Source organism: Aptenodytes patagonicus, chromosome 4 (genome assembly GCF_965638725.1).
Source record: "Aptenodytes patagonicus chromosome 4, bAptPat1.pri.cur, whole genome shotgun sequence".
Lineage (NCBI taxonomy): Eukaryota > Metazoa > Chordata > Aves > Sphenisciformes > Spheniscidae > Aptenodytes > Aptenodytes patagonicus.
Window position 1 is genome coordinate 16,033,021 of NC_134952.1, and position 27,609 is coordinate 16,060,629.

Sequence of the window (27,609 nt, forward strand, 5' to 3'; positions counted from 1 at the left end):
AAGTAGTCAAGGTAGAAAGGAAACACACACATCAGTCACACGAAACACAGTAAAACCTCTCTAATTCACACTAACAACTAGAAGACCCATTGCGATTACTGAACTTTGTCAATACAAAATTTAAGCAAAGATCCTAAGTGCACAAAACAATTCATTCACTTGATAACTATAGTTTAATTTATACTATACAATATAAGTCAAAGTATTTGACAGAAACATATCTATAAAAGTTTTAAGTTACTGCATTGAAACTGAAAAGCATTTGTTAATGTTAACAACAAGGTTTACTCCCTTATTTCTGGTGCAAATTAAGTGGTATTAACAACATGGAAATAAGCATACTTCAAATATACTTTGTATTAAATAAGATTAAAATATTGCAAAGTAAGTTACAAGGAAAGTCAAATTTAAGATTCAACGCCAACTGTAAATTTTAGGATTATTAAGATCTTATGACTTACAATTAATATGAAAAAGAAAAATTCTACATTAAATTTTACAATTCTTTTTGTTGTTTACCAAACACACAGACAAAAATCTATGGAAAGACAGAGAATTAACTGATAATCAGACATAAGTGCAGGAAGAAGGTGTGGGCAAGATCTTGACTTAAATCAGTTTTCTACTCTCTCTGTCCAAATGCGTACGTCAGGCTATGGAAAAAAGATGTATGGGAAGGAAGAAAGAATGAAAAATAAAACTAAGCACCCAGGAGGAAGACAGTCATCTTAAATAAATCACCACTTTCACAAAGGAGGATTGCATCTCTGAAGCTCTTGTTCTCCCAATTATTTTTAATAAATTAGTGGGCAAAGACAGTCCTTCATTTTAGCTAGTCCTGAAAAAAAAAAAAAGAAAAAAAGAGGGGAAAAAAAAAAGAAAAAAGAGGGGTGGGGAGGTCCAGAATTTAGGAGATCTCAATTCATACTACTCTATTATTTTCAAATTAATTTCTGATGGATGAGAGACTGGAGACTGATTGGAGCTTTGTATGTAGAAATTACAATTGCTGGAATACTGAAAAAATTCCTGCAAACTTAACACATTTAACAGAATGACTATAAATTGATACAACAAAACACTAATAAATCAGGCAGTTTTACAGACAATTTAACAGCTACTACACAGTTATGCATCGTATACTGCTATACCTGAAGTAATTTGCTTTCAATGACAAAATTACCCAAGGAAATTATTTTCATCTAATAGAATTTGTGTACAGTTTTCTATATTTCATTGTGAAGAAAAATATTTTTCATTGTTTTCTTCCAAGCTCTTTTTTTTTTTTTAACTATGGCTTTATTCCTATTTCTGAAGCACTACAGCAGAGATCCCAGGTGTATTTACCCCAAAATGGAAGAACAGACATTTCTTTCAGACAGTATTAGTAAGTGAAAATGGTCAAATGAGAGCCTAAACCCAAGCTAAGTATACTTCAAAGAGCAGCACTAAATTTAAGCCAAGGTTTCAAAATGCAGCTGGGCTTCCAAATTCTTATCAAGTTATCTAAATACTGGCCCAATGCTTTCTAGTAGCTATGAATGAAAATAACTGCATTCTTGGCAATTTTTTAACACTTTTATCAGAAAGAAAGTTAAGTGTTAGAATAACTTCCCTGTGGATATAGACATTTCTGGTCTTTAAGTAAGCATACCTGGATATTTTCCTAAAAGACGTGTATAGCTCAAAAACCAAGTACAATCCTGAGACAGAAACTACTGACTTAAAGTATTTCTCCTGTATGATGCATGAGGTCAAATAAGATCATCAATTCATCAAATGGCTTTTTTTTGCTTTAAACCTATTATTGCTCTTGCATTGTGTAAGAGTGTCTTATCACTTACTGAGTAAAGAAGTTAAGCTATTCTGAACACAGTTATTCCACCTGAAGGACTTGTTAGTACTGGTAGCTTTATCCTTTCATAATATGCAAGAGTCAACACCATTCTTCTATATAAACACTTATCTTGTTTTCTATTTATGTAACAATAGGAGCCTGACTACAGTTACCTCTCACAGGCCAGTAAAGTATTGGGGTGGAAGCCCTCCTAGATATTCTTCTCCTGTTATAGAATTCAGAAAAACAATACACTTCTAAAAGCTTAATTTTAATGCTGAAATAAAAATAAAGCAAAAAAATTACCTCTGTAAGCAGCATCCCCTGCATGCTCGACATGTGCAACAACAACAAACATCCTTAGGATCAGGTGAAAGCAATAGTTTGCTTTTTTCTTTATACACAGCTTCTGAAGGAAAACAAGGTAGCAAGCACACTGTTCCTTCAGCTGCTATTTTCATAAAATGAAAGCCCTTTCACTAGTCAGTGTCAGCCTTTATCTGGAAACTCACCTACAAAAACATATTCTATTTGCAGATGCTCCCAAGGAAATACTTGGATTTTAAAGAATTGCAGGCATGTATATGAGAAAAATTTAGAATCATAGAATCATAGAATAGCTTGGGTTGGAAGGGACCTTTAAAGGTCATCTAGGCCAACACCCCTGCCGTGGGCAGGGACATCTTCAACTAGATCAGCTTGCTCAGAGCCCCGGCCAACCTGACCTTGAAGGTTTCCAGGCATGGGGCACCCACCACCTCTCTGGGCAACCTGTGCCAGTGTTTCACCACCCTCAGCGCAAAAAATGTCTTCCTTATAGCTAGTCTAAATCTACCCCCCTTTAGTTTAAAGCCATTCCCCCTTGTCCTGTCGCAACAGGCCCTGCTGAAAAGTTTGCCCCCATCTTTTTTATAAGCCCCCTTTAAGTACTGACAGGCTGCAATAAGGTCTCCCCAAAGCCTTCTCTTCCCCAGGCTGAACAACCCCAACTCTCTCAGCCTTTCTTCACAGGAGAGCTGTTCCATCCCCCTGATCATTTTCGTGGCCCTCCTCTGGACCCGCTCCAACAGGTCTGTGTCTGTCTTATCCTGAGGGCTCCAGAGCTGGACGCAGGACTCCAGGTGGGGTCTCACCAGAGCAGAGTAGAGGGGCAGAATCACCTCCCTCGACCTGCTGGCCACGCTGCTTTTGATGCAGGCCAGCATACAACTGGCCTTCTGGGCTGTGAGCGCACATTGCTGGCTCGTGTCCAGCTTTTCATCCACCAGTACCCCCAAGTCCTTCTCGGCAGGGCTGCTCTCAATCCCTTCATCCCCCAGCCTGTAGTGATACTGGGGGTTGCCCCGATCCAGGTGCAGGACCTTGCACTTGGCCTTGTTGAACCTCACGAGGTTCACAGGGGCCCACTTCTCAAACATGTCCAGGTCCCTCTGGATGGCATCTCATCCCTCTGGCGTGTCGACCGCACCACTCAGCTTGGTGTCATCTGCAAACTTGCGGAGGGTGCACTCGATCCCACTGTCCATGTCACTGATGAAGATATTAAACAGTACTGTCCCAATATGGACCCCTGCAGGACACCACTTGTCACTGATCTCCATCTGGACATTGAGCTGTTGACCACTACCCTCTGGATGTGACCATCTAACCAATTCCTCACCCACCAGACAGTCCACCCATCAAATCCATACCTCTCCAGTTTAGAGAGAAGGATGTTGTGGGGGACCGTGTCAAAGGCCTTACAGAGGTCCAGATAGACGACATCTGTAGCTCCTCCCTTGTCTTGTCTTGTTTACTGATGTAGTCAGTATATATACTTAAGGTATATAACAGAAATAAAACTCCTCCGAATGGAAACCAGTGCCTGATTTTCTACCTCTATGGTGTCATTCCAGTAAAAGAACATTATTTATCCTATGTTACAGTGTATCTTACCATAAATACTTCATAAGATTTGCAGAACTCCAACTAGGAAGTCCAATTTTGGGGCAAAATATAAATCAGTGAAAAGTATTTTTTATTTGAATTTCAACAGAATCTGTATTATTGACTCTGGTCTGCTAGAGTACAACACTGTCTATGTTATACTTTCAGAAGTGCTATTTATATATTGTAACTCTAAGAGCTTCTCTGTTTTCTTCCCAGAAAATAAGTAGTCTTTCATAATTAATATCATAAAATGTTACAGCATCACAGTAGCAACACTACAGTTAATGGTTCTGAATGAAAGTGTTGTCTCTACATTGTTTTCAAATGCTTTTAAACAATACTAACTTGCTGGATGAGGTTTTTTTTTCAAGTTTGTTCACGATATGGACACTGTGACAGACACAAATTACTTGGAAAGTAAAAAAAAAAATCAAAGCTATTTTTTGTTGTTCAAAAAAATGTATTTACATTGTTAAAAAATTCTGTATCTGTGTGCGCCACATTGTTTCTAAAATTGCTTTATGTTGCTTTTATCATCTTCAATAGAAAAAGGGTAAGAGAGGCAGGATCAAGACCTCAGATATGCTAATAAGGATGTTTCTGTAAGATTTCTTAGCTGGAAATTGGAATCCATCCATCCAATTAGGAAACTAGGTGATGGTTGTTTAAAGTGGCATATTTTGGTGGTCAGAAGAAAACCATTATATCATACTTACATGATCAAAAAGAGGACCGCTTAAAAAATCCCAGAACAACAGGAAATAAGTAACCTCATGTGCAAAACTACAGACAGCATGCAAAAAAAGCCTAATAAGCAAATCATAATTATTATGCCTAGTGTAGTTATTTTAAGTAATATATACCAGTACTTAATTTAGCAGTCTCTTGACATACAGAACCATGAAATATACCTGTTATTAGATCCAGGAATGCTTCCCAGTTCTCCATTCTAGATGCATGCCATGGCAATATCCTGAAGCCCTATCAAATTCAAACATGGGTGAGAGATCTCTCTCTACTCCTGTGTGCTGCTCTCCAAATAAAGAAAACACAGACAGAAAGGCTGCAGGCTAGGCAAAGCATGATGCAGCAAGTCCCTCAACCTAACTGCCCAGAACCAGAATACTGAGGTACACCCAAATATGTCATCCGTACACAGCAACAACACACAAGACGGTATTTAGTTTCATTTTACTAAAGATATATGCCCTGTGCCATTTCTTCGATAGAGCGCAACATCCAGAGTATTTCAATTAATATTTAAGCATGAATAACTTACTTTTATTTCCAACCAAGGCCACAAGTGGCTGTGTTTCTGATTCTTCATTCACTTTTTTTACCACATTATACCAGTCTTCTAAATTTTCAAAGCTCTGGCCGTTGGTAATATCATAAACCAAGAGAATACCCTAAATAAAAACATGTATTTTAAATGTTACACATTGTAAAAATATACTAACATGGTAAAATTTGCATCAGTCTAAATTATCATAAAATAGAGCATTAACAAATAATGGCATTGTATCTTTTGAGGAATAATTAAAGGAATTATAAGCTTCTGTAATAAACATTTTATTACAATATTTCTCCTGCATTCCATGTGTTCCAAATTCAGATGCTAACTGAACTACAAGGGCAGAAAAAAAAATGGCAATTCAGTAAAGAGCACAATTAGTTATATTAGAAATATTCCACACTGCTTTATGAAAAAACCCAAAAAGCCATTCACACTAATAGTAAGATAAAAATCACACTAGAGAAGGACTTTTATTTTAGCTAGTATTATTTGTAGTTTCACTGTTCCCTTTTTGAAAAAAATGAAAAATAAAAGCAGTTCAGTCGTACATTTCTGCACATTGCCTGACTGTCGCGTCTCTGCCCTCCTTTGGGGAGAAAGGCCAGATCCCTTCCTTCACTGTTGTAGGAGACAAGCAAGAAGTACTGGCAAACTTTAAACTTTCAAAGGAGAAACTAAAAATGTGGTCAGAAGTCAAAAAGAAGGGAGTCTCATATATTTCAGAGGTTTTGGGCCAGACTACAAGTAACAAGTACTCAAAACAGCCATTACTGAGGATTCCTCAGAGCTAATATCCAATATTATAAAGCACAGCCTATTAACAGCCCAAATGTCCACGTTCTCCCCTCCATAATTCTAAGACCAGCTCTCACAAATCACTCTCCTCTCAATTATTGAGTCTTCTGCCCCTGCTTTCCACTACACCATAATAAAGTAAGTATCTGTAAATGAGGAATAAAGTCAGAATTGGCTTCTGTTGCACTTATTCTCATGGAGTTCACATCTGGAAAAAAAAATCCCTGCAACTGCACACTGTTCCTCACATGAAATTTTCACAAATATTCTAAAAAAACAATACAATGCATACAAAATTAGCTGGTTCAATGACCCACTGTCAATAGAAAAGATTTTTCAAGTCAAGTTTTTCAGGCATTTGTCTGGGCCCAGCTTTACTTGATAGTTTCACGAGGGGTGTCTCAGATCACAAAATAGAGTGCACGCTTACTGCATTAACTTCACAGATGACAACAAACTGGTGGAGACTGCAAGATCATTTGAGGAGAATTTAGATTATATGATGAGAAACAATCTAAAAATAATAGGATGCAATTCAATAAGTACCATGACAAGTTCAAAGGAAGCAATAACCAACTGCACAATAGGAAACATCTGGCTTTGTAGCAGGTTCTATACAATAGGATCAAGGAGTTATAGCAGATCACAGCTGAATATGTCGAGCTTATTTTGTAGCAAAAAGGCAAATATCACACTGGCATGAAACACTCCAGGTGAAATAATGCATCCAGCTTTGGACACTGAATGTCAAGAAAAGGGTAGACTAGAAGAGACCAGTAACAATATCAGAGGTTTAGAAACCATGACTGACACCAGAAAATTGAAAAAAAAATGGATTGTTTCAACAAACAAGACTGATGGCAGGCATGATGATGCTGGTAAAAGTTTCAAGAGAAGATAACAGGAGTTGTCTTTTTAGATGCTCTTATACATAGTTTGCAGATGACACTAAATTGGGATGACCAGCCAATATGCCTGAGGGCAGGGCTACCATTCTGAGGTATGTTGACACACTCAGGGAACCGGTGAACAGGAACCTTTCAACATTCAACAAGGACAAATGCAAAGCCCTGCAGCTGCGCAAGTTTAAACAATGCAGGCTGGGGGGACTGACTGGCTGGGGCCCAACTGAAAATGACCTGCAGGTTTTGGTAGACAGCAAGCCAAATATGAGCCAGCAATGTTCCCTGGCAGCAAGGATGGTCAATGTGATCCTGGACTGTATTAGCAGAAGCACAGCCAATAGACCAAGGGATCTATACCATACTACTCAGCACTTGTTAGATCGTATCTAAAGTAATACATCCAGTTTTAAGCCCCTGAAGACATCAACAAACTGGAGCAAGTTCAGCAGAGGGCCACCAAGATGATCAGAGGCTGGAGCACTTGTCCTATGAGAAAAAGCTGAGGGAACTAGAATTCTTCAGCATGGAGAGGAGGTGGTCCTAGGAGGACCTAAAAGCAGCTTTCCCATACCCATGAGGAAGCTATGAAGGAAATGGAGCCAGGCTCTTCACAGTAGTGCATGGCAGGAGGATGAAACACAATGGGCATAAGTTGAAACAAGAGAAATTAAAACTATATATAAGGAAAAGCTTTTTCACCATGAGGAGAATCAAGCAGTGGAACAGTTTACCCAAAGAGGTTGCTCAGTCTCCATCTTTAGAGGTTTACAAGAAGGAACTGGATAAAGCCTTGAGCAACCTAGTCCCATCCCACAGCTGACCCTACTTTGAGCAGGAGGTTTGACTAGACACCTCCTGAGATCCCTTCCACCCTGAACTTTCTTATGATTCTGTGATCAATACAACATGTAGCAACAGGTTTAACTTAGCAAGAAGATTATAGCAAGGGTACATACTAGAAAAAACCACGTAGACAATAAGAATAGTGAAGCTCTGAAATACACAACCTTCAGGGATAGCAGAGTCACCAACACTGGAGGATTTTTGAAGGTTGATAAAAATGAAATAGACGTTATACAGGTATAGCTTCGGAGGAGGGCAACAGATTCTACTGAGATGCCTTCAATTCCTATTTCCCTATGACAGCAACACAAATCTCTCTCTTTTCCCACAATGCCATCAACTCCTTGGCAAAATGAGTTCTTGTTCCTTATATTTATATGGCTGCTATTAATTTCTGAGGAACAGTTTTCACCAGTTCCTTCAAGGAAATTAAGAATTACGACACCCATCTTTTCCCTTGCTACCTTTCCTCCTTTACTTTACTAATCAAATCTAATATTAAACATCCACTTCCCTCTTCCATCTTTTGTACAGTTTATTCCTTAATATCTTGCATTTCAGTTAACTTCTCCTGACTATTTTTATAATTACCCAAACGCCTGTGCATGTATGTATGTCTTTCATGATAAGCCTTGCTCTAGGAAGGACATACTGATGTTATTAAATGCTCAGTGGAAAAGAAGAAACTTAAGCTGAAGGACAGATATTGTAAAGGTTGAAAAAAAAAAAAAAAAGAACAGACATAAGGCTGAAAGTTGTAAATGAGAAAGTGCACATGGCACAATTCTTTCACCAGTGGTCAAGTTCTCTCACCAGCTTGCAGAAAAGCAGAGCAGACTATCTAAACCACCTTCAGCACTGAAGAGTTTAATCAGTTAGATGTAAGATAAAGTTAATAGAATCTGAGCATTTAAGGTTGGCCAACTCTGTTCCTAACTAATTCTTCATCAAAATGCTACTCTGCTACATGTCCTCTAGCCAACTGCAGCCTACCTACACCTTTGGAAGAAAGAGTATTCACGGTGGATTTACTGTGAAAGAAATCATTGAACAAAGTTCACAACTAGAGCTCACCTAACTTCCTTTTGGTCCCCTTCTCCATGATCTAAAACATCACCTCCAAAGCACATTCTTTTCTTAACCATTCTTTTTTTGAATCTTGTCAATATTTGCTATACTTAAGAAACAAAGATGGCAGGTATGACATCTTAGAGATGCAAAAAAAAAGCAGCATGGCATCCAGGTTGTAAAGAATACTTCTCGCTTAGGTTTTTGCCACAACAGCACTCCATAAGCAGTATATAGTATGATATACATAATTAATGAAGGACTAGTCATAACTCCATTGCTGAAATTTATTTCACCTTTTTTTATTTAACATAGAAACCCCGTCATTGCTTTCACAAAAATACATCATATTTTCTACAAACTTACCGTATATGGAGTACAGAATGAGTAGATAGTATAAAAGCTGTTATTTCCCTATTAAGCATGAGGAATTAAGGTGGAAAATTAACACTGGCTTTTTTACACAAAAGTAGCGCATTTCCCTGCCATGAAAAAGGTTTGAAACATATGGAGAACAACATGCCGAGAACAGCATGTTAATTCTCTAGTCTCCAGCAAGATGGCAAATAGTCCCTGCTTGCATAATTGCACTCTAGTAAGAGAGACATTTTGCCTACATTAGTGCATATGTGAGTGCTTTTTGTTTTGGAATTATAGAGTATTTTCAAAAATAGGTCACTGGAAACTGAGAATATTGCAGAAATTATTTGCTGGTCTCTGGAGAAGGTAGAGTCTGCAGTACTCTTATTCTATTAACAAGCCAATTTATGAGGTAGCATATGCCAGCTCTTAAAGATACTTTAAACTAGGTATGTGGGTAGGGGCAGCAATTGCAGGTAAGAGATGGGAGCGGTTCTGAAATATTTACCACAAAAACAGCAGCAGTGCTATTATACAGCAGAACTGCTATTATGGAAGTGTTGTAACCAGGCAATACATTCACACTAGACAATCAACATTTAAAAGGTGTCAAGTTTATGTCAAGATTGTCACAATAAAAGAAAGCTATGGAAAACACTAATTAAAACAATACGTTTTCTTCTTCAGGTTTATCCTCAGCTGCCCTCATCCTATGACTGACTTTAGTATGAAGGAACTAAATTAACTTTCACATTTTCATTAATATTCATGAAATATGTCAGATCAAAATTCTAAAATATTTTTTCTAGTCACAGAATATTCATTTTAGCAAAAAGTAACTTCATTATAATATCTTGCACATCTGCAGAAATGCTATTTTTACAGGTGAAAACAGTTTACAGTCTACATATACTTAACCACTGTTGTCTTTGCTGATACTGAGGATATGGTCACTCAAATACACGTGATTGAGTTGTCATCATTGAATGAACTACTGTCTATCAGCTCAGCTGTAGTAACTGACTATACGATTACTTTTAGCCTCTCTCAATTCTGAGATAAATGTGTCAGTTTAAATCAACACTGACAGAAAACTGTTTATTAGCACCTTTCATTTATAAAGATCAAAGAGCTCTTTTTCCCCCCCAGCTTGCAGAGTTCTTCTGACCCATCAGTGAAATTCAGCTACCAAGATGGGATGCAGCAACTGTATTGTTCTGGATGAGCAACACCAGAAAAAAAACGGGGTGGAAAAGCAACCGCTTCAAGACAACAAGTGAATTGCAATTTCTCCAACTGCAACCACGCAAGCAAATTAAGTAAGTTCTCATCCTCAAATCTGGCACTCTTATTTTAAAACATGGCACAAAAAATCAGGGACCTCAGTCAAAAAATGGCACCTTAATAGTAACTCAACCGAAAGATCTATCCTAGAGAATTGATTCAGCTCTCAAAGAGAAGGAAACCTCCAGTGGCAAGGTTTGCAGCAAAGTATAGATGGATGCTCCACTTACTCCTCCTGGTACCCTGATCAAATTTCAACTGAGATCAAGTGAACTGTAGACTTGCTACTAAGACAACCTTTTCAGTTGCTGTAGATTCTCAAAACTTCCATCTCCAGCTGGTCTTAGTATTTTATAAGTAGGTCTACTATATATTTGGATTTCTGAGCAGAAAACCAAGAATTCAGCCACTTGTGATTTCTGAATCTCACGATGATCAACCAGATGAAGTCTATACAATACTGGATAAAAGCATGATGCATACTGTAGGCATGCTGCAAGCTATTCTACACATTTAAATCTGAATGATTTTGATTTGGAGAATACATGCAGATGAACACAATTTCTGCAACAGATCCAAATCATCTACTCTATGTGTAAGTGTACAGCTTGTGTACTTTGCAAACAAGATGTTTAATATCCCAGTTGCACCACACACACAGACCAGGTGCAACACACCATAGGTACACATACTTCTTTTGTAGCAACCTTCGCTAGAATTGCTCCAATATTTTAAAGGCTTTCTTGTACTGGGGAACCCAAAACTGAACACAGTACTCCAAATGTAGCCTCAAAAATGCCAGAGAGGATGATAATCACTTTCCTTGATTTGCCTACTTCACTCTCACTAATGCAGCCCAGTATTCAGTTAGCTTTTACTGTTGCAAGGGTGCACTGCTGACTCCCATTCAACTGTTCTCTTTCCAGTAGGACCCCCACCTTCTTTTCTCTAAAGCCATTTCACAGAATGACTGAGGTTGGAAGGCGTCCTTTGGTCCAACACCCCTGTTCAAGCAGTGTCACCTAAAGCCAGCTGCCCAGGACCATGTCCAGATGGCTTTTGAATATCTCTGAGGATGGAGACTCCACATCATCTCTGGGCAACCTGTACAGTGCTGGGTCACCCTCACAGTGGAAAAGCGTTTCTTGATGTTCAGAGGGAACCTCCTGTGTTTCAGTTTGTGCCCATTGCCTCTTGTCCTGTTGCTGGGCACCACTGAAAAGAGCCTGGCTCTGTCTTCTTTAGGCCCTCCCGTCAGGTATTTATATATATTGATGAGATCCCCCTGAGCCTTCTCTTCTCCAGGTTGAACAGTCCCAGCTCTCTTGGCCCTTCCTCATAGGAGAGATGCTCCAGTCCATTAATCAGCTTAGTGGCTCTTTGCTGGACGCTCTCCAGTTGATTCCTCAACAGTTGATTCCCAGCCTGCATAAGGTTATTCTGTCCCAGGTGCAGGACTTTGCATTTGTCTTCAGTGAACTTCACAAGGTTTCTGTTGGTCCTATCCTTCAGTTGGTCATGGTCTCTCTCAATAGCACCCCTACCCTCCAGCACATTGACCATTCCTCCCCAATTTGGTGTCATTTGCAAACTTACAAACAATATTTTTTTCCATTGTTCAAAGAATTAATAAAAGACATGACCCCAGTACCAACCCCTAAGGAATACGACTTATAACCAGGCACCAGTAAGACACTGAGCGATGGACCATCTCCCTTTAAGTCCAGCTGTCCATTCAGTTTTTCAGTCACCTTATGGTCCACCCATCCAGTCTGTATCTCTACATTTTGTCTGTAATACTTTTATGGGAGATTATGCCAAAGGCCTTGCTGAAGTCAAGGTAAATGACATCCACAGCTCTCCTCTCTACAGAGCCAATCATCTAACCACAGAAGGCAATCAGGTTGGTTGGGCACAATTTACCCTTGCTAATTCCATGCTAGCTCTTCCCAATTACATTCTTGCTGCTTTGCTGTCCATTCACAGGAATTTTTATATGTACTTAAAAGGATTTTTCTTTCTAAATACTCCTACTTGCTGTACTTTATCTTTCCTCTTTTTCTTCTACAAAGCTACGAATGTTCAACATGAAATAAGCGTCTGTCCAGGAATAAGCTGAAAGCAGTGCCTTTCTGAATTACTCATGGTGTTTCATGAATAAATGAAAATAAAGATAGTTTTATGTGCCTTTAACAGGTGCTGTTACAAAGCTAATAGAAAAGCGTGTTACAAGTCAGCTTTGATGATAAGAAGCCTATTACAGACATTGGCAATACATGCCAACAATGGGAAAGAAAACAGCCACTAGTTCATTAAAAAAATTAGAGTTACAATGAGGGTTGGGGGAGGATTAAAGGAGAAGAGATTGGACGTAGGGTTTTTTTGTTAATGTGCTCAGAAACACTAAAAATCAAACTTTTTTAACTTTAGGCTTACTGATATTAACTTTTTCACTACTTTGGGGCACTGGTATTAACTTTTTGACCTGCTTTTGCTGATAAGAAACTCCTAAGTTTATCACCAAATTCAATACAGAAAAAGTTAATAGCCTTTTATTTCCTTCATTGAGTTTACTTTGGGCATATGGCAACAATTTGTGATTAATCAAATTCCCTCTGTCATGGAAGCCACTTTCTCCTGTTGCTTGGTAGATCTTTAACAGGGCAGGAAAATGGTTTTTATTAAAAAATAAGAAAATGGTATAAAACAAATGCAACAGCTAAAAACATTTAGACATTTTTTGAAAGTGACAAAATGTTAAATTGACAAGTTTGTCTTTATCCTATTAACTAATAAATCCTAATCTCCTTAATTAGCCATTCCTGTGCTGTACTTATTAGTACAGAGTTTCTGTCCAATAAAAGTTTTAGGATTCCGTATTCCTATTCCTTAAAGTATTGGGGGAAAAATAGGTGCATTTGTTTTCTTTTCAGATAAATATAACATTATGTAATAAAATGTTATGCCTATTGTTCTCATTACAAATTCCAAATTAAAGAACAGAATACATTTTAGGATCACTCATGTTAAGAAATTTGGCATATAGTACATCCTCCTAAACCATCTCATAATTCAAGATACTGTTATAATATTTAGCTCTTACTTAATCCTACCATTCACTTTAAGTTGCTTAGTTAACCTCAAGATAAAATTAATTTTCATTGGATAAGAGTTCTGCAAAAATATTTAGCTACCTGGTTGCCTCCTTTTGTTTGCCCTCTTATAACCCCAGTTGCATGTATGAGTTTAATGGTATAGGATTGCTCTTAATTTCCTCCTTCTACTTTTTTCCCCCAGGAGGCATCTGTTCTAAAAGCAGCCACTATATCTACCATGTGGATATCCAAATAGCCTTTACTATTTACTGTGATTGCTTTTCTTAACTCAAGACACAAAGCATGGAAACATACATCTGTTCTTGAGAGTTATTCAGATCTACAAATACACACCCTTGCTTTGGTTTTTAAGTCAGCTCTAAAAAATTAACTACATACCAGAATTAGACTTTCATCTTAATATCAATTAAGTTTAGGTTAAGCAGAGATTCAACATCTTTGAGATCTACAAAACAACAACCTGTAAGATATGTATAATTTTAAGAACAAAGTTTCAATGAATTTTATATAATTACTATAGATACAATTATCATCATTTATACTGTACCTGAGCTCCATAAATATATTTATCCAGCATTTTGCCTCCTATCGTTTGCCCCCCTACATCCCATACTTGAAGAGTAACATTCAAATTTCCTGAAAAAGAAAATGATACAGATATTGTATAACCTGGAAAATTTAGATACAAATAAAATTAAAAAATATATTATCACGACAGGTAATACAGCTCTAGCGTATCAACAGCAATAGCTTTTTACAAGTATACAATAAATAGTAACTAAATGTCAACACAAAGATGATTGTATCGTTTGGAAAAAAGTCACTTGTGCCCAGCTAATTCATTAAGATGCAGTAAAACTATACCTAGATATTAACATATTTAATATTAACAGAAAAGAATTGGAACTGCATAAAGTATAAGATTCCTGACTAGAAATTATATACATACTTCACTGAAGAAACATATAAAACTTTCTCTTTACAGAGAAAGTTGTACAGCACAGTACTTGGAATTGAAAGGTAACACAATTAATGCCAACTTAACCATGTTATTTCATACTCTATGTCCCTTCCTCCCCCTCCAAATTTTCTTTACAAATCTAGAAGCAGGGAAAATCTGCGCAGTAACTGTATTTTGGTAGTGATGCTCTTAGTACTATACAGCTAAAGAATTATATAGTTGACAGACTGAAAAATGGAAATACTGACACACATCTAAGTTGAGGATGCGAACTATGATAATTTCCTCCACCCACCACCCCAAAGCAGGCAACGAAATTGGACATGATTTACATAATTTCATCTTTCAAGAAGCTACACCAAGAACAGATCTTCCTTTCTATTCTAAACATTCTTTAAGCTATGTTGAAACTGTTAACAGGTTTTCAAAAACAAAGTAACAAAAAAAATCAGCGTAAATACAGAATATTTAATATCCTACAAGTCATACATATTCTGCAAGCTAACAACTCAGAAACCCACAGACTAAACATACACATAGCAATGTATGTCACCACATGCATACAAACATATTAGAGTATAATTTGGCTCATTTTGCATGGTGAGAACTGTTTTCAAAACTGTACTGATTACCTGGAAGCACCAAACTCTAATACAGTAAGGTCTGATGAAAAATTTTCTAATCTACATAAAACTCACAACTTACGTGTTAATAACAATTCTACATACTCACAAATAATCATAACTGCCTGTTAATTTTATTCCTAGATTTAAAAAAAAAATTGCAACAAATTCCACATCACAACAATTGAGAGCTGAGTGAAAAAGACGACAATATTTTGGGCTGCTAAGAAAGATATACTCTTAATTCAACTATTTTATGTTATTAACAACCTTATTTTACACAATGTGATCTATTCAGCCATCAATTTGTAACTGACACACTCAAATTAGTTATGCAAGGGAGTGTGCTGCATGGAAATATATCCCAGCACTCGGTGAATATAAGCAGCAAATTAGAACTATAGAGCTGAACGTACACTACTTGTGGCATTAAATATACCACATTATATTTTTATGATGCATCTTGCTTTAATCTGGTTAAAAGTGCAGATTTCCTAAAGTGCTACTTTAGTCTTAAGTATATAGAGACGAATGTGAGACAATCCATTCACAGTACTTTTAAGCTACGCTGAGTTTTATCTAATACTAAGATAAAGAATTTCTACATGGAGCTTAGTAAATACATCATAAACATTCCAGTTCAATAAAGGCAACCTTTCATAGAATAAAAAGCTTATTTGTTTTGACAGTGCATACACTATGTATTAATTCTTTTTAAAGCTTAGAACATAAGTGACTCCAAACAATGCAGGAAAGTCTTCCATAAAGCATCTGGCATGGATAAAATGGTGAATCCGCAGTCTGAAATGACTATGCATCCTCAGTAGGTATACAAACTAAACATGCTCAAACACTCATAATGCTGCAGTATTCTACCCCTAACTTGGTTGTATGTATTCTACTAGAAACCTACCATGTCATTCATGCCAGCTATTTGGAAAAAAGCTTTATAAATATTATCACTTTCAAACTCAACAATTTTCAGATGCCTAATTTTGTGTTCAAATGCTTTAAAAAGTTTCTAACTTCATTTTTGCTCCTAAGAGTAGTAATCATGCACAGCATACTGGGCTTAGTATCTGGATAACTGCATGAAATTATCTGAGAAACTTTAATACAGGAAGTTAAATTAAATGGTCTAACAGTGAAAAAGGTTGGAATGTTCATTTAAGGTGAAGTGGTTCTCAATTAAGACCTCACTAACTACTGAAATTCATGCTGACCATCTCCAGTGCAAAATGCTTCATTTTCCCTTTTTTCCAGTTAGGTCCTGTAATATTTGCTTTGTGCTCAGATTGATTTTGGAGGAGAAAGAAGGATGTTAGAATTATTCTGACAGAAGGAAACACTCCGGACAATTTGCCTAGCAAATATTTAATTAACAACTATGATAGCAGCACATGAAGTTTTCTGCAGAGTTTGAAATCTTCTATTTTTTCATAGATTTAAGAGGAACATACAAACTGGAGATGACAACAGAACAGAAAGAAACCATGCATAATAAGACAGTTCTTAGAAACAAGGTTAACATACCAATAAAAATAACTGAAGAATCCCATAAAAATAATATGTAATACACTGATAAGGAACAAGAAAACACTAGCACTTTTTTACGCCGTAGAAAATGCACACAAGTGCGAAGTTAAAATAACTGAGGCAACACAGTGCAGGTATCTAGATTGTTTCTGGTACAAACTGAAGCCACTGGGCTGATTCAGTAGGGATCGTGCAGAAGTATACTTGGTGCATTGGTTAACCTTACTTGGAAGTGCTGCACAGTCAAGATGGAACTAAAAACACAAGTCTGCCCACTTTTTGCACCGACGACTTAAAAAAATCCTTTTAACAGAAGAATCCTGTTTACTGGACTGCACCCACAACCTTCCTAAAAATATTAGACTATGGCTCTTAAGAATCTATCAGCAGACCCTCTAACAGATACACTATTTAGGCAGTAAAATGTACACCGTGGTTGCATCCAGACTATACAAGATACTGCATCAATCAATAAATATACTGAAATTGATTTGCATTTGAAAAAATATTTTTAACAAACTGCATGAAGAGAATTTGTCAACAGTTGAACACTGAAAGTCATATTGTTCAAAACTAATCAAAGCATTTACTATTTGTATTAAACCATATTGTTTTACCATGTAAAATATTTACTTTTTTCACTGCAAAACTGCATCAGTTACTAAAACAACTGGAGACAAATACAGCTTTTATTTTTAAAAAGAAAAAAAAAACAGAAAAACAGTACTTTATTTTACAAGCTAAAATGCATTTCTAATGTGGCCTAGTGTAAACTTCTGTGCAATTCTAGAAATCAGTAATTTTAACTTCTGAAATCTTTGCTTACATTTAAGGAAGAAAATAAATATTCAAATACCGAACCATAGTTATTCATCAATTCTCCTACTAAATAAATCAAGGCTTTTTTTCCCACTGATATACATATTATAATTTCTGTGCAGCAGTATGAATTAACCTTTCAAGTAAACATAGCAGCTCTGCAAACCCAGAACTAATCAAGAAATTAGAAAAATCCGCTTACTTAAGTAATGCTTCCCATTCCAGTATTTAGAAATTTTACCTCCCTCCCTCTTCTCTTCCTTCCCTCTCACTCCCCACCACCAGTTCAGCTTACCTATAAAATACAGAAATCCATATATACCTAAACACATAAATAGACATAGGCAAAAACAGAATGACAATCTACAGAAAAATGCTTCTTCCTGAATATGAATACATTCCACGAACGTTACTATTTGGTTACTGATAAATAAGGAAAATACATGCAGACTTTGTTGCTGTTTTGGTGCTATTTTCATCTACATTCTGATATTATTACAAAATACACTCGAAGAAAGTACGTGAATAAATCAATAGTTGATAATTTTCCAAATTTTCTACTCATCAAGAATATTTAGAATCCCAGTAATGTACTAATAGCTTCTGTATGCTTAACAGCTGGAAAAAAACTTGCAAAATACAAGTTCTCAGCATGCACACTGCATGATTTGTGTACACATTCCACTTGCAAGTACTGCTGTTAATTATTATGCACACTGGTATTTTTAGAGGCATAAGCAGGACAATAAAAAAATTATTCTGTTGATTTTATGGAGAAATAAGCACTGAAATTTGGTACTTTCTCACTCACCAGATACTAAAATAGCACAGCAAAATGGCCAAACCAAAATAGTGAATGCAGGAACAGTCTGAAAAGATTATTCTGTTTCACTTAAGAAAATATATAAACATAATCAAGAAATTATTGGCAATATAATTTTAACAAAATAAGTTCAAGAACTGTATATATTTTCTTATAACTTCAGGTTATAGCTAAAATGTTTCATTTCTGGGTTTGCTTCCCTCCCCACCCTCCACAAGGAAAAAAGACAGAACTACAGAACTTGCATCAACTTTATCAAATCTCACTACAACTTTTAATAATTACACATACTTTTTCTAACTTTTTCTGATTTCTGAAACCAGAAGAAAATGCATTTAATGAAATACTGTCGCACTTAGAAATTGAGCAACCACAAATCAATGAAAAGACTTATTTCAAACCCCCAATTGTTTGGAGACAAACTTCTACCCACAACTATTCTTTTTTAATTATTTCTTTGCATTTTCCATGCAGTGTGCTGCAACTGGCATGTAAATAGTTTCTTTGCCGTCGTGAAGTGAAACATCTTGAATGCTCAAACTGTATTTTTATGAGTGCCGAGGGACCCTAAATTTTAGTGGTCTATTAAATGCCAGCAATTTCATGCTGCCTTGCATAAAACAGCATTCACATATTAGAGCACTGCGATTCCATAGCTGCATTATGCTTCTCACACACAACTCAAATACAAGTTGTGTATTTCATTTAAAAAAAAAAAAAAATCTATTTCTTTCAAAACACATATACTTTTTCAATGAACATATTTAAAGTTCCATTTCATTGTTGTATGTTACACTATCCACATAGACAGCGAGTACACTCAAGTAGAGATAATAAAAATCATTAATATAGATAGCATTCCTTTTAATTGGATTCTGCATTTTACTTAAAGATATAAGTTGCAAATGCATAACCCTTTGTCACCTGGTAAGAATGTACTAACAAAATTTCCTCTGAATAACCTAATTTACTTTGCCATAAAAAGCACTGTACTAAGCTTATTTAGTATACATTACTTTGAAGAATCTGTTTCTGCAAGTCTTACTGCTGCCCAACCTTTCAGTGTTAGTTTTTATTCTCTTACCTGGCAGTATTATCCTTTTCAAGAAGAAGTCCAGTCCTATGGTTTGTTTGTACTGTTTTCCAAATGTCTCTTGGGCAAAACGTGTGGCTAAGGATGTCTAAAACAGAACAATATCAAATTAAGCTGCCATTTTAAACAGCAAAAAACTTGACGTTAAACCAGAAGTATGAAATACAGTTAAGCACTTTTTAAATCAATGCACGCTGACAGTGTTGATGGATTTGGATTGACGAGCATTCCAGACAACTTCAACATAATAAGAGGAGGTGGCAAAGGCTACTAATTTGTGCAAAAAGAAGCAAGGCGCTTATTTCCTTTGTATTTCAAAGATACTGTGATATTCATATTACAAAATATTACACAGATTTGAATGAGGTATCATTAGCACGCTCAGACTGACACAAATCTAAGTGACACCATCCATACCTGAAGAGCTTATTATTTTTAAAAAGTGTTCATTTCCAAAACAAGGGTCCTTCCCTGGTACAGAACACCATGATCCCAAGACCAACTTTCTGGGAGTGAACAGAGATCTGCACAGTGCAGAGTCCCACAGGGGCTCCAAAGTGTGGCAGGATTCCTGCCACTGTACATCAAAGTTTCAGGATCAGGGATTACATGAAGTCTAAGGAAGAGTACTTTCTTGTACACAGGAAAAACTAAACTCATGTTAAGAATGCACATTTGCAGAATCATTCCTTTAAGCAGAACTTTGGAAACTCACTTCTTCAATTTATATTTTGTGGATTTATGAAAGTAGACCAATACACTGTTAACCTAATAAAGAATCAGCTTTTACTACATACTGCTAAAAGGATACACAACTAACCTACATAAAGTAATGAAGTAAGGCATTTATATTCTTTCACTAGCAATTTAAGTTCTCCATGCAAGGCAAAAAAAAAAGGGGGGGGGGGAAGGGGAAAGGGGAAAGCCCCACAATCTAAGGTTAAAAAAAAAGGAAAGGAGAAAAGAGAAGTGCAATTATAAAGAATGCAAAAGTTTGTATTGTGGAAAAAATTTAATACTGTATTAAAAATTAATGTCACAGATAAAATACATCCTACATCAAATTAGTGGTGTACACTTACAAATCTCTTGTTGACATGACATATGGAAATATAAAACCAAAGTAATTGCAGACAAAAGAATCTAAATATCTATTTACATAGATGGGGGAAAAAGCCTAACAGCCCCACAAAACCCTTACACTGTCTGAAAAAACTCAAAATGGGCAAGAAGGATTTTTTTTTGCCAGCTTTCCATTCATCAAGACCTGAAAAGATGAGTCACATCAATTCTTATTAGAAATTGCTGTTAGAGCATATTTAGTTAAAAATGCAATAGCAAAATAATGCCAATAGTTCTGAAAAATGAGAATAGTCAAGTTCTATTAATAGAAGGGTTATAACAAAGATATAAATTATGCTAATAATGTCAAATATACCCAGGAAGAAAAGGTAACTTACTCTTTTTTTTCATGAAAACATGATCACCAGAGCTCCAGCATTAAAGCTCTAGTATGAATAGGCAAACATTTATTCAACTATTAAATTACCTGTGAAGTAAATAACACAAGATTTACTGTTTTCTTGTTTCTAGATCACATTTATATTCCTATCACTGTCATATATACATAATAAGTGATATTTTAATATCAGAAGATATGTTTAGGAAGTAATCAAAAAAATCAATTAAAGACTATGGCAACATTTTCATTTACTTCACTGAACTCAAGCCCCACGAGGATTAAAAATAAATAAATAAGGGAAAAAAGCAAGTAAACTAGAAATAGCATGAGTATGCTTATATATTTATATCACTGTGGAAAGGGTGAAGAACACAGAGGATGAATCATGAGAAGATTCTTCTGCCTACAGCTATGTGACAGTAATATTAACAACATGCACAAAATAAAATGCAATACAGATTTAGACTGTAGTAGAATCGGTAGAACTGATTCTTTTAATCACAATAGTTAGCATGTCTAGATTACAAAGACATTATTTTTAATCTGTCATGACCTTAAAGATGTAGATAAGAATAAGAACATTGCAGGAATACACCATACAGTCGTCTTGAAATTTTTCTTTTCGGAATAGTAACCAGTACCCAGAGTACAGATTAAAATATCATCTGACTATATCATAGCATTCTATATTCTCCAACACACTAATTTAGATCCCCATTAAATAAGCAACCACTCCCTTCTTGTTTTAAGGGCTCAGTAAATATTAGCTTTATCACTCTGTGACACTCAATATTCCCTGAGGGCTTCTAGGGGTGTTAGTAAAAATAAACAACATGCATTCAATTAGCAGCCAACCAATAAGAGCAGCAAGTAATCAACAGCATGGCAAAGTTCTCTTAAACAGTTTTCTTCTAGTGTGCTCTTGAATGCAAAGGAATTTATAGCAGAAAGTCATTGACTAACTCCTTTTTAATTTTTTTTTCTAATAAATGTTAGAGCTCAAGGAAGGTGTTGGATTACCAGACTAGAGTTCTCTATTTAGTCACAGAACAAGCATTTATCCACAAAATACTAAGAGCAACAGTTCAAACTTCTCCACAACACTAAACAGAGAAGTTATGTCAATGCATAGTCAAGTACCTCTATAATGCAAATACTCCCTTCAATCCTAAAATTGTTCTCTGCCATGCTTGCCATAAAAGATTCTGCATGACAGTTTTGCCTGTAAGGATATGTTGAGGACAATCTATGTAAAAAATAACCAAAGTTAAATAATGGTTCAGTAGAACTATAGCTGTAAAAATAAATAAGTGATCAGTGACTGTTTTTAAAAAAAGATTATGCTCCATTCATAAAATTTCAGCCATTAATGTAGAGATCAGAGGATAGTATGATATCAAGAAGGCCTTGTTCCTTCACATCTCTCCTAAGACAACCAGGCCACCAACTTTCATAGCAGATGTTCCATTAGACCCAGTTTGGCAGGTCCAGACATTTATCCTAAATACTTCAGAGCGAATGTTTATATGCTGTTCTGAATAGCAATACACTATTGAAGGTTGATGTTACAAACTCCTTCCTTTCAGACAAAAAAAAAGTCTTTGGGTTCTAACATACAGCAATCAAGACAGCAGTAAAAAAAAAACACATAAAAATTACAGTATTCTAAGTGCAAAATACAATGGGATATTTGGGAAGGTTTTTTGGAAGCAAAGGAAGATGCAATTAAACCTCACAGGTGAGGCAAGACTATTTCTTGCTTCTATTTTTCAATGTCAACAGCTCACAGTACAAACTGCTGACAAGCTGTTCCTAAATACCTACATAGTAAATAGAAAAAAAGCAAACAATATTTATGAAATAGTAGCAGACAAGTCAAACAAGCAATGACAGCCAGCTCTAACTGACACTGACTACTCACCAGGACAACATGGAAACTTGTAGAGAAAATCCTGCCAATGACAATTCTTTGAGTAAAATCCTATAGAAGAAAGCGTTCAGAAAGCGATGCTGAAGTGTAGTATCATAGTTGTGAGAAAGAAAAACTAAAACCAAAATTCAATGGGATGCAAGCATATAGTTCTGAAGCCATGAATTTCCATTCACATACCAACTTTACCAGCCAACTGAGAATCCACTTTCCAAAAAGCAACACATATTTATCCCTTCCCTCACTCCCTTCTAGAACGTCAATGCCGTTCTCCAAGCACAGCAACGTCCACCTCTCAGTCATGTCCTATCCCTACTGGCAAGGATTTCAAGACAGACAAAATGAAAAGAAACACTAGGCTAAATAATGAAATGCTTTAACTAGCATAAAACCCTGTAACTGTCCAACACAGAGAATTTGTTACAGAGAACACTCTAGCTTTATCGGGGGGGGGAGGGGGGGGGAAAGTATTTTGTAAACAAAGGAAGTAGTTCTGTCATCTGAAGGTGATGACTTTCCACCCCACTCCTAACTACTGATGAAACTTTGTTCACTGAAAAAGAGAAAATTATCAAGACTTTTTGACATTAGACATGCATCTATGAAGCTAGACCAATCTGCACAGGACACGATGTAATTTTCTATCTGCAAGACGGAACAGTTACAACAATGTTTTTGTCAACACTGATGAAGTTTTTGAGCCCCTGTATAACAACAAGATCCAGAATTGGCACAATGCTTAAAAACCTGGCATCCTAAAAAATCCTAAAGCAAGCAGGACACCACTCTCTATTCCAGCCTACGTTTTAGCTCCTGCAAACTCCCACACCAGATCGAGCATTCGCTCTTTCATTTTCATCACCCATCGTTACGAGGAGAACGAAAAGGTAGGATGTTTCTGCTACCATGCTTTAGCCCCAGTTGCAACCGATGGCGGAAAGACAGAACCTCGGCTGCCTTGCTCCTCCCGCACACCTATTTTTCAGGACCTCCCTTCCCGTGAATAGCTCCAAGATTTGCTTCCAGAGGCCCAAAACCTTCTTCAACTGTAGCAAATGAGAGTTAGTTCTAGCTCAAATCAGCATCATTATACACTTCAATATTAAGCCAATCTATGCATAGCAAGAGTAGAAATCTCTGGATCACAACGTCATTTTTTTTCAATCTATACTGGTACTGCTGGTTTATTTTAATGGAAAATCATTTTGGCTCGGGAAGAGTGGGTTGATTTAAAACCTAAATGCATAAGGCTGCTGTGTGTATATATGTTCCCTCCTGTCATCCAAATCAAAGAGCCAACTGCTATTAATAATTGCTGTTTATTTTCATCTCACATTGTCCCCACTTCTGATTTCTTTTCAGATTGTTTTCCTAGTTTGTCTAGTTCATTAAAATAATTCTGAATTATTATCTTCTTACTAACCAATCTTGCCTTCCTCAATTTTTCAACAATTTACCATTTCCTTACCACCTCTATTTTACCCTAATACTTTTTCAGATTCTACTCTGTCTCACTCTCTCACTCCTCTCATTCCTTCTTTCCCTTTTACTGTTCTCTCCTTAGAGCTTGCTCCAGCAGTGCTTATTCCTACCCTTAAAATTCTAAGTATCCAATTATTCATTCAACCACCACAAAACAAATGAATAGAAGCACAACATCCCTCCCTTGCCTCATGGATAGAACAATTCCTAGCTAGTGGAAACACAAACATTACCCTTAGCTTGAAACGACATTGATTTGTTTTTAAACTGCTACCAACCCTTGCACAGAACCTGAATCAGATTGCTTCTGAACAATGGGTGAGGAAAAAGAAATTAAGTTTTCACCTTCAGCCAGCTGACTCACAAAGACATAATTTTTTTCCCCTGGAGAACTGAAGACCAAACAGCCCCAGATGGCCAAGAGGGTGGAAATAAAATCTTTTTTTTTTTTTCCTCCTTTTTTTTTTTGTGGTGGGGGGGAAGCAATGGAAAGAAGTCAAATGTGAACATCTCACACTAAACATGAGATGCAATATTTCAAAGACATATTCCATTATTTCCTACACTCCTCCCGTCCGATGATCCCAGTGACAGAGGAAGAAAAAAACTAATGTCTTGCACAGTAAATGAGAGGCTAAGTATGCATGTGTATAAAGACCAGCTGTGAACCAGATGTGAGAGGCAGGCTATTTAGAGTTGAAAACATATAGACATATGCATGTTTCAACAAGTAAGCGGAACGAGTAGCCAACAAAGGAGGGGAACCTCAACGATTTAGTCTTCTGGGGTGCTTGAAATAGCACTAGGTACATTTTATCCTCCCATTCCATGACCCAACCCCTTCTTTATTTTTACAAGATCTTACAATAAATGTATTATTGCAAGTGTTTGCTGCTAGGCCATCAGGATGGCTGGAAGAAGCCTCTATTACAGCATCATCTAGGGGGGACAGGAGGAAAAGCAGCCCACCATAGCATAGCTGCTGCTCATGCAAAATAAACTGCACTTGAAGCACAGGATTCCTAGAACCAGCAGGAGATTCAGTGAGTGGCAGCTCCCATGTGAGAGGTAGGACCCAGCAGGAATATACATCAAAACTCAAGAACACTTGAAAAACCATGTTTGGCGAGAGGTTTTGCCACAAGGTGCTGAACAGCATTAGTGAAAGGATTCCTCAGTTTGAATGGAAAACTCCTGGGGAAAGCTACCAGTGAAACAGCACTTCAGCTGCCAATCCTGTGCATTTATTATGCTCTCGTCACATAGTTGCTCAGAATTGCCCATCTACTGACTTAGATGAATACAATACCACTTCAGACTGGGTTTAGAATCACTGGAGACAAAAAATGTTTTGTTTCTTCATAGAGCTCTGCATAAGTGAGCAAAACTGTGTATGTACTTTCACTAAGAGCTTATTTCTATTAACAGCAGGCAGTTCATTTAAATCATCTCTAAGACTATTTCTACTTTTCATCTGAACTGTGAGGCAGGCAGACTTTCTGCCTCCCCATGTTTTCAAGTTAATGATACAGGAAAAACTGTATTCCTCAAATATACACACTAAAATAGTAATTTTATTGTATCTCACAAAAGGATTCAGGCTACATATTGCAATAGATATGTTCACACATGTAAGTAAAGATCAGTGACTACTTCCATGGGCAAGAAAGCATCTTTTACATTCTTTGGTCTCTATTTGTCAAAATTTCTCTTTTAAAAAGGTAAGTATAACTTGTTTACAAACAAACTGCTTATAAATAGTACTTATGTTGATTATAGATAGGAAAAAAACCGTAAAAGTCACAAACAAAAACTAAATTGACCCAGAAGTGTCTCTCCAAACTCTGAAACTAACTCAAATAGATGCAAACTGTTCTATCCACCTCAGGAGGTTATCGGCTCCGAAGCCGAAACGAAGAGAGCCTGGAGACCCAGCTAAGCAACCTTCCCTGCTCGTCGTTTCGGCGGGAACCGCGAATTCACGTGCTCGGCCCCGTCCCCAGCCCCTCCCGGGCACCGCCAGCCACTGAGAACCGCGGGCTACCCCAGCAACTCCAGCCGAGCAACCACCCGTCACCAGTGCGCGGCCTGCAGCGCGCTGAAGGCACGGGGATCGGTGGGAACGCCAGACCCGGCAGCACCATAGTAACTACGTTATTCGCCGCTCCGTTTATTAAGGCTCAAGAAAACTGGATTTAAGTCGTATACGTCTGTTTGTCGGCCAGGCCTCTTCGGGTGCCGCGAGGGTACGGAAACCCCGTTAGGGGGTTTCGCTGCCGAGCACGGAGCGGATACAGGCGGCCCCGGAGCGAGGCTCCCCGGCGAAGAGCCCGCCTCTGCCTGCCGGCCGGGGGACCGTCCCGGCTCTGCGCTACGCCCCCGCCCCACACACGCGGGGGAGACAACGGAGAGGGAGAAGTGCAGGGCCGGGGGTGAAGGGGGAGCAGTCAGCCGGCGTGACGCCGCCGGGTATCGCGACAACGGCAGCGCGACGGACTGGAAGCCGCCACGGGCTGCTCCCTCCTCAGCGGGAGGGCCGGCGGGAGCGCTGAGGAAGGAAGACCGGGAAGGGGGCTCGGGGCACCGCGGCGACGGAGAGGAGCGGGGCGCTGCCGGCGGGGGCCGGCACTGACCTTGCCAGTGGTGCCGTCGCCCAGCACCACTAGCTTGAGCTGGCGGTCCGGACTCTCCTCCTCCTCCGAGTCCGACATGGTCCCTACGCCCCCGGCGGGGAAGGAGAAGAGGCGGAGGGCAGCCGGGAGAGACGGGGTGCAGGAGCGAGGAGGGGAAGGGGGAAAGGAGCGAGCGCCGCGCTCACGGAGCCGGCAGCCGTGCAGAGGCCGGAGCCGCCATCTTCCCTCAGCGCGCCCGCCGTCGCTATGGCCCGCACGGGACGAAACCAACGAGAGAACGGAGGGAAGGGGGAGAGAGTAGGTGGCGGGCGTGAGCTACAGCAACAAGTCCAAGAGCCGCCGCGGGCGCAAGCGGGGGGCACCCGCGACGTCCTCACTTCCGGTTCCCCCCCCCCCCCAGCGGCCGGGCGAATGGTTCGGCCCGACTCTCCGCTACGCGCAGCGGTGGTTTAGCCCCGAAGTGACGCCCCGCGCGGTAACTAAGGAACGTGGAGGTCAGAGGTCGCGGGGTGGGCGGGGCACGGGGCGGGGCTACCGGCTCCAACGGTCGTGAGCGCGTAAGGGCGCTCCGCCATCCCGGGCCGCCGGCCGCGGGGTTGCCCGGGCGGGGGGGCGCTCGCCCCCGCGGGGCCCTCCAGACGGTGTCGGCTGCAGGCCTCCAGGGAGGGGCAGCTCCGGCAGGGGACTCGAAGACTTGGAAAGGAGGAATAAAAACTGGGTCATTCCCTGAGAGATTTCCTTTGAGAGCAGAAAACCGGTCGTCTGCCGTGCTTCTAGCAGAGGTGATCCGCTTCCGCCAAGGGGCTGCGTTTT

The 27,609-nt window shown here is 38.4% G+C and overlaps 1 protein-coding gene across 2 annotated transcripts in view; it reads right to left on the reverse strand.

Annotated features, from left to right (window-relative positions):
• RAB28 (RAB28, member RAS oncogene family) overlaps positions 1-27,120 on the reverse strand; it is a 67,846-nt gene extending 40,726 nt beyond the window's left edge. The window contains exons 1-4 of one of the 2 annotated variants that reach the window (XM_076335954.1): positions 26,797-27,078; positions 19,281-19,377; positions 13,982-14,070; positions 5,046-5,175 (exon numbers count right to left, since the gene is read on the reverse strand). In XM_076335954.1, the coding sequence (XP_076192069.1) occupies positions 5,046-5,175; positions 13,982-14,070; positions 19,281-19,377; positions 26,797-26,874 (394 nt within the window). In that variant the 5' untranslated portion in view covers positions 26,875-27,078. Of the gene's footprint in view, positions 1-5,045; positions 5,176-13,981; positions 14,071-19,280; positions 19,378-26,796 lie in introns of both variants that reach the window. The other variant, XM_076335953.1, reaches the window with a different exon arrangement.
• Between the last annotated feature and the right edge of the window lie 489 nt (positions 27,121-27,609).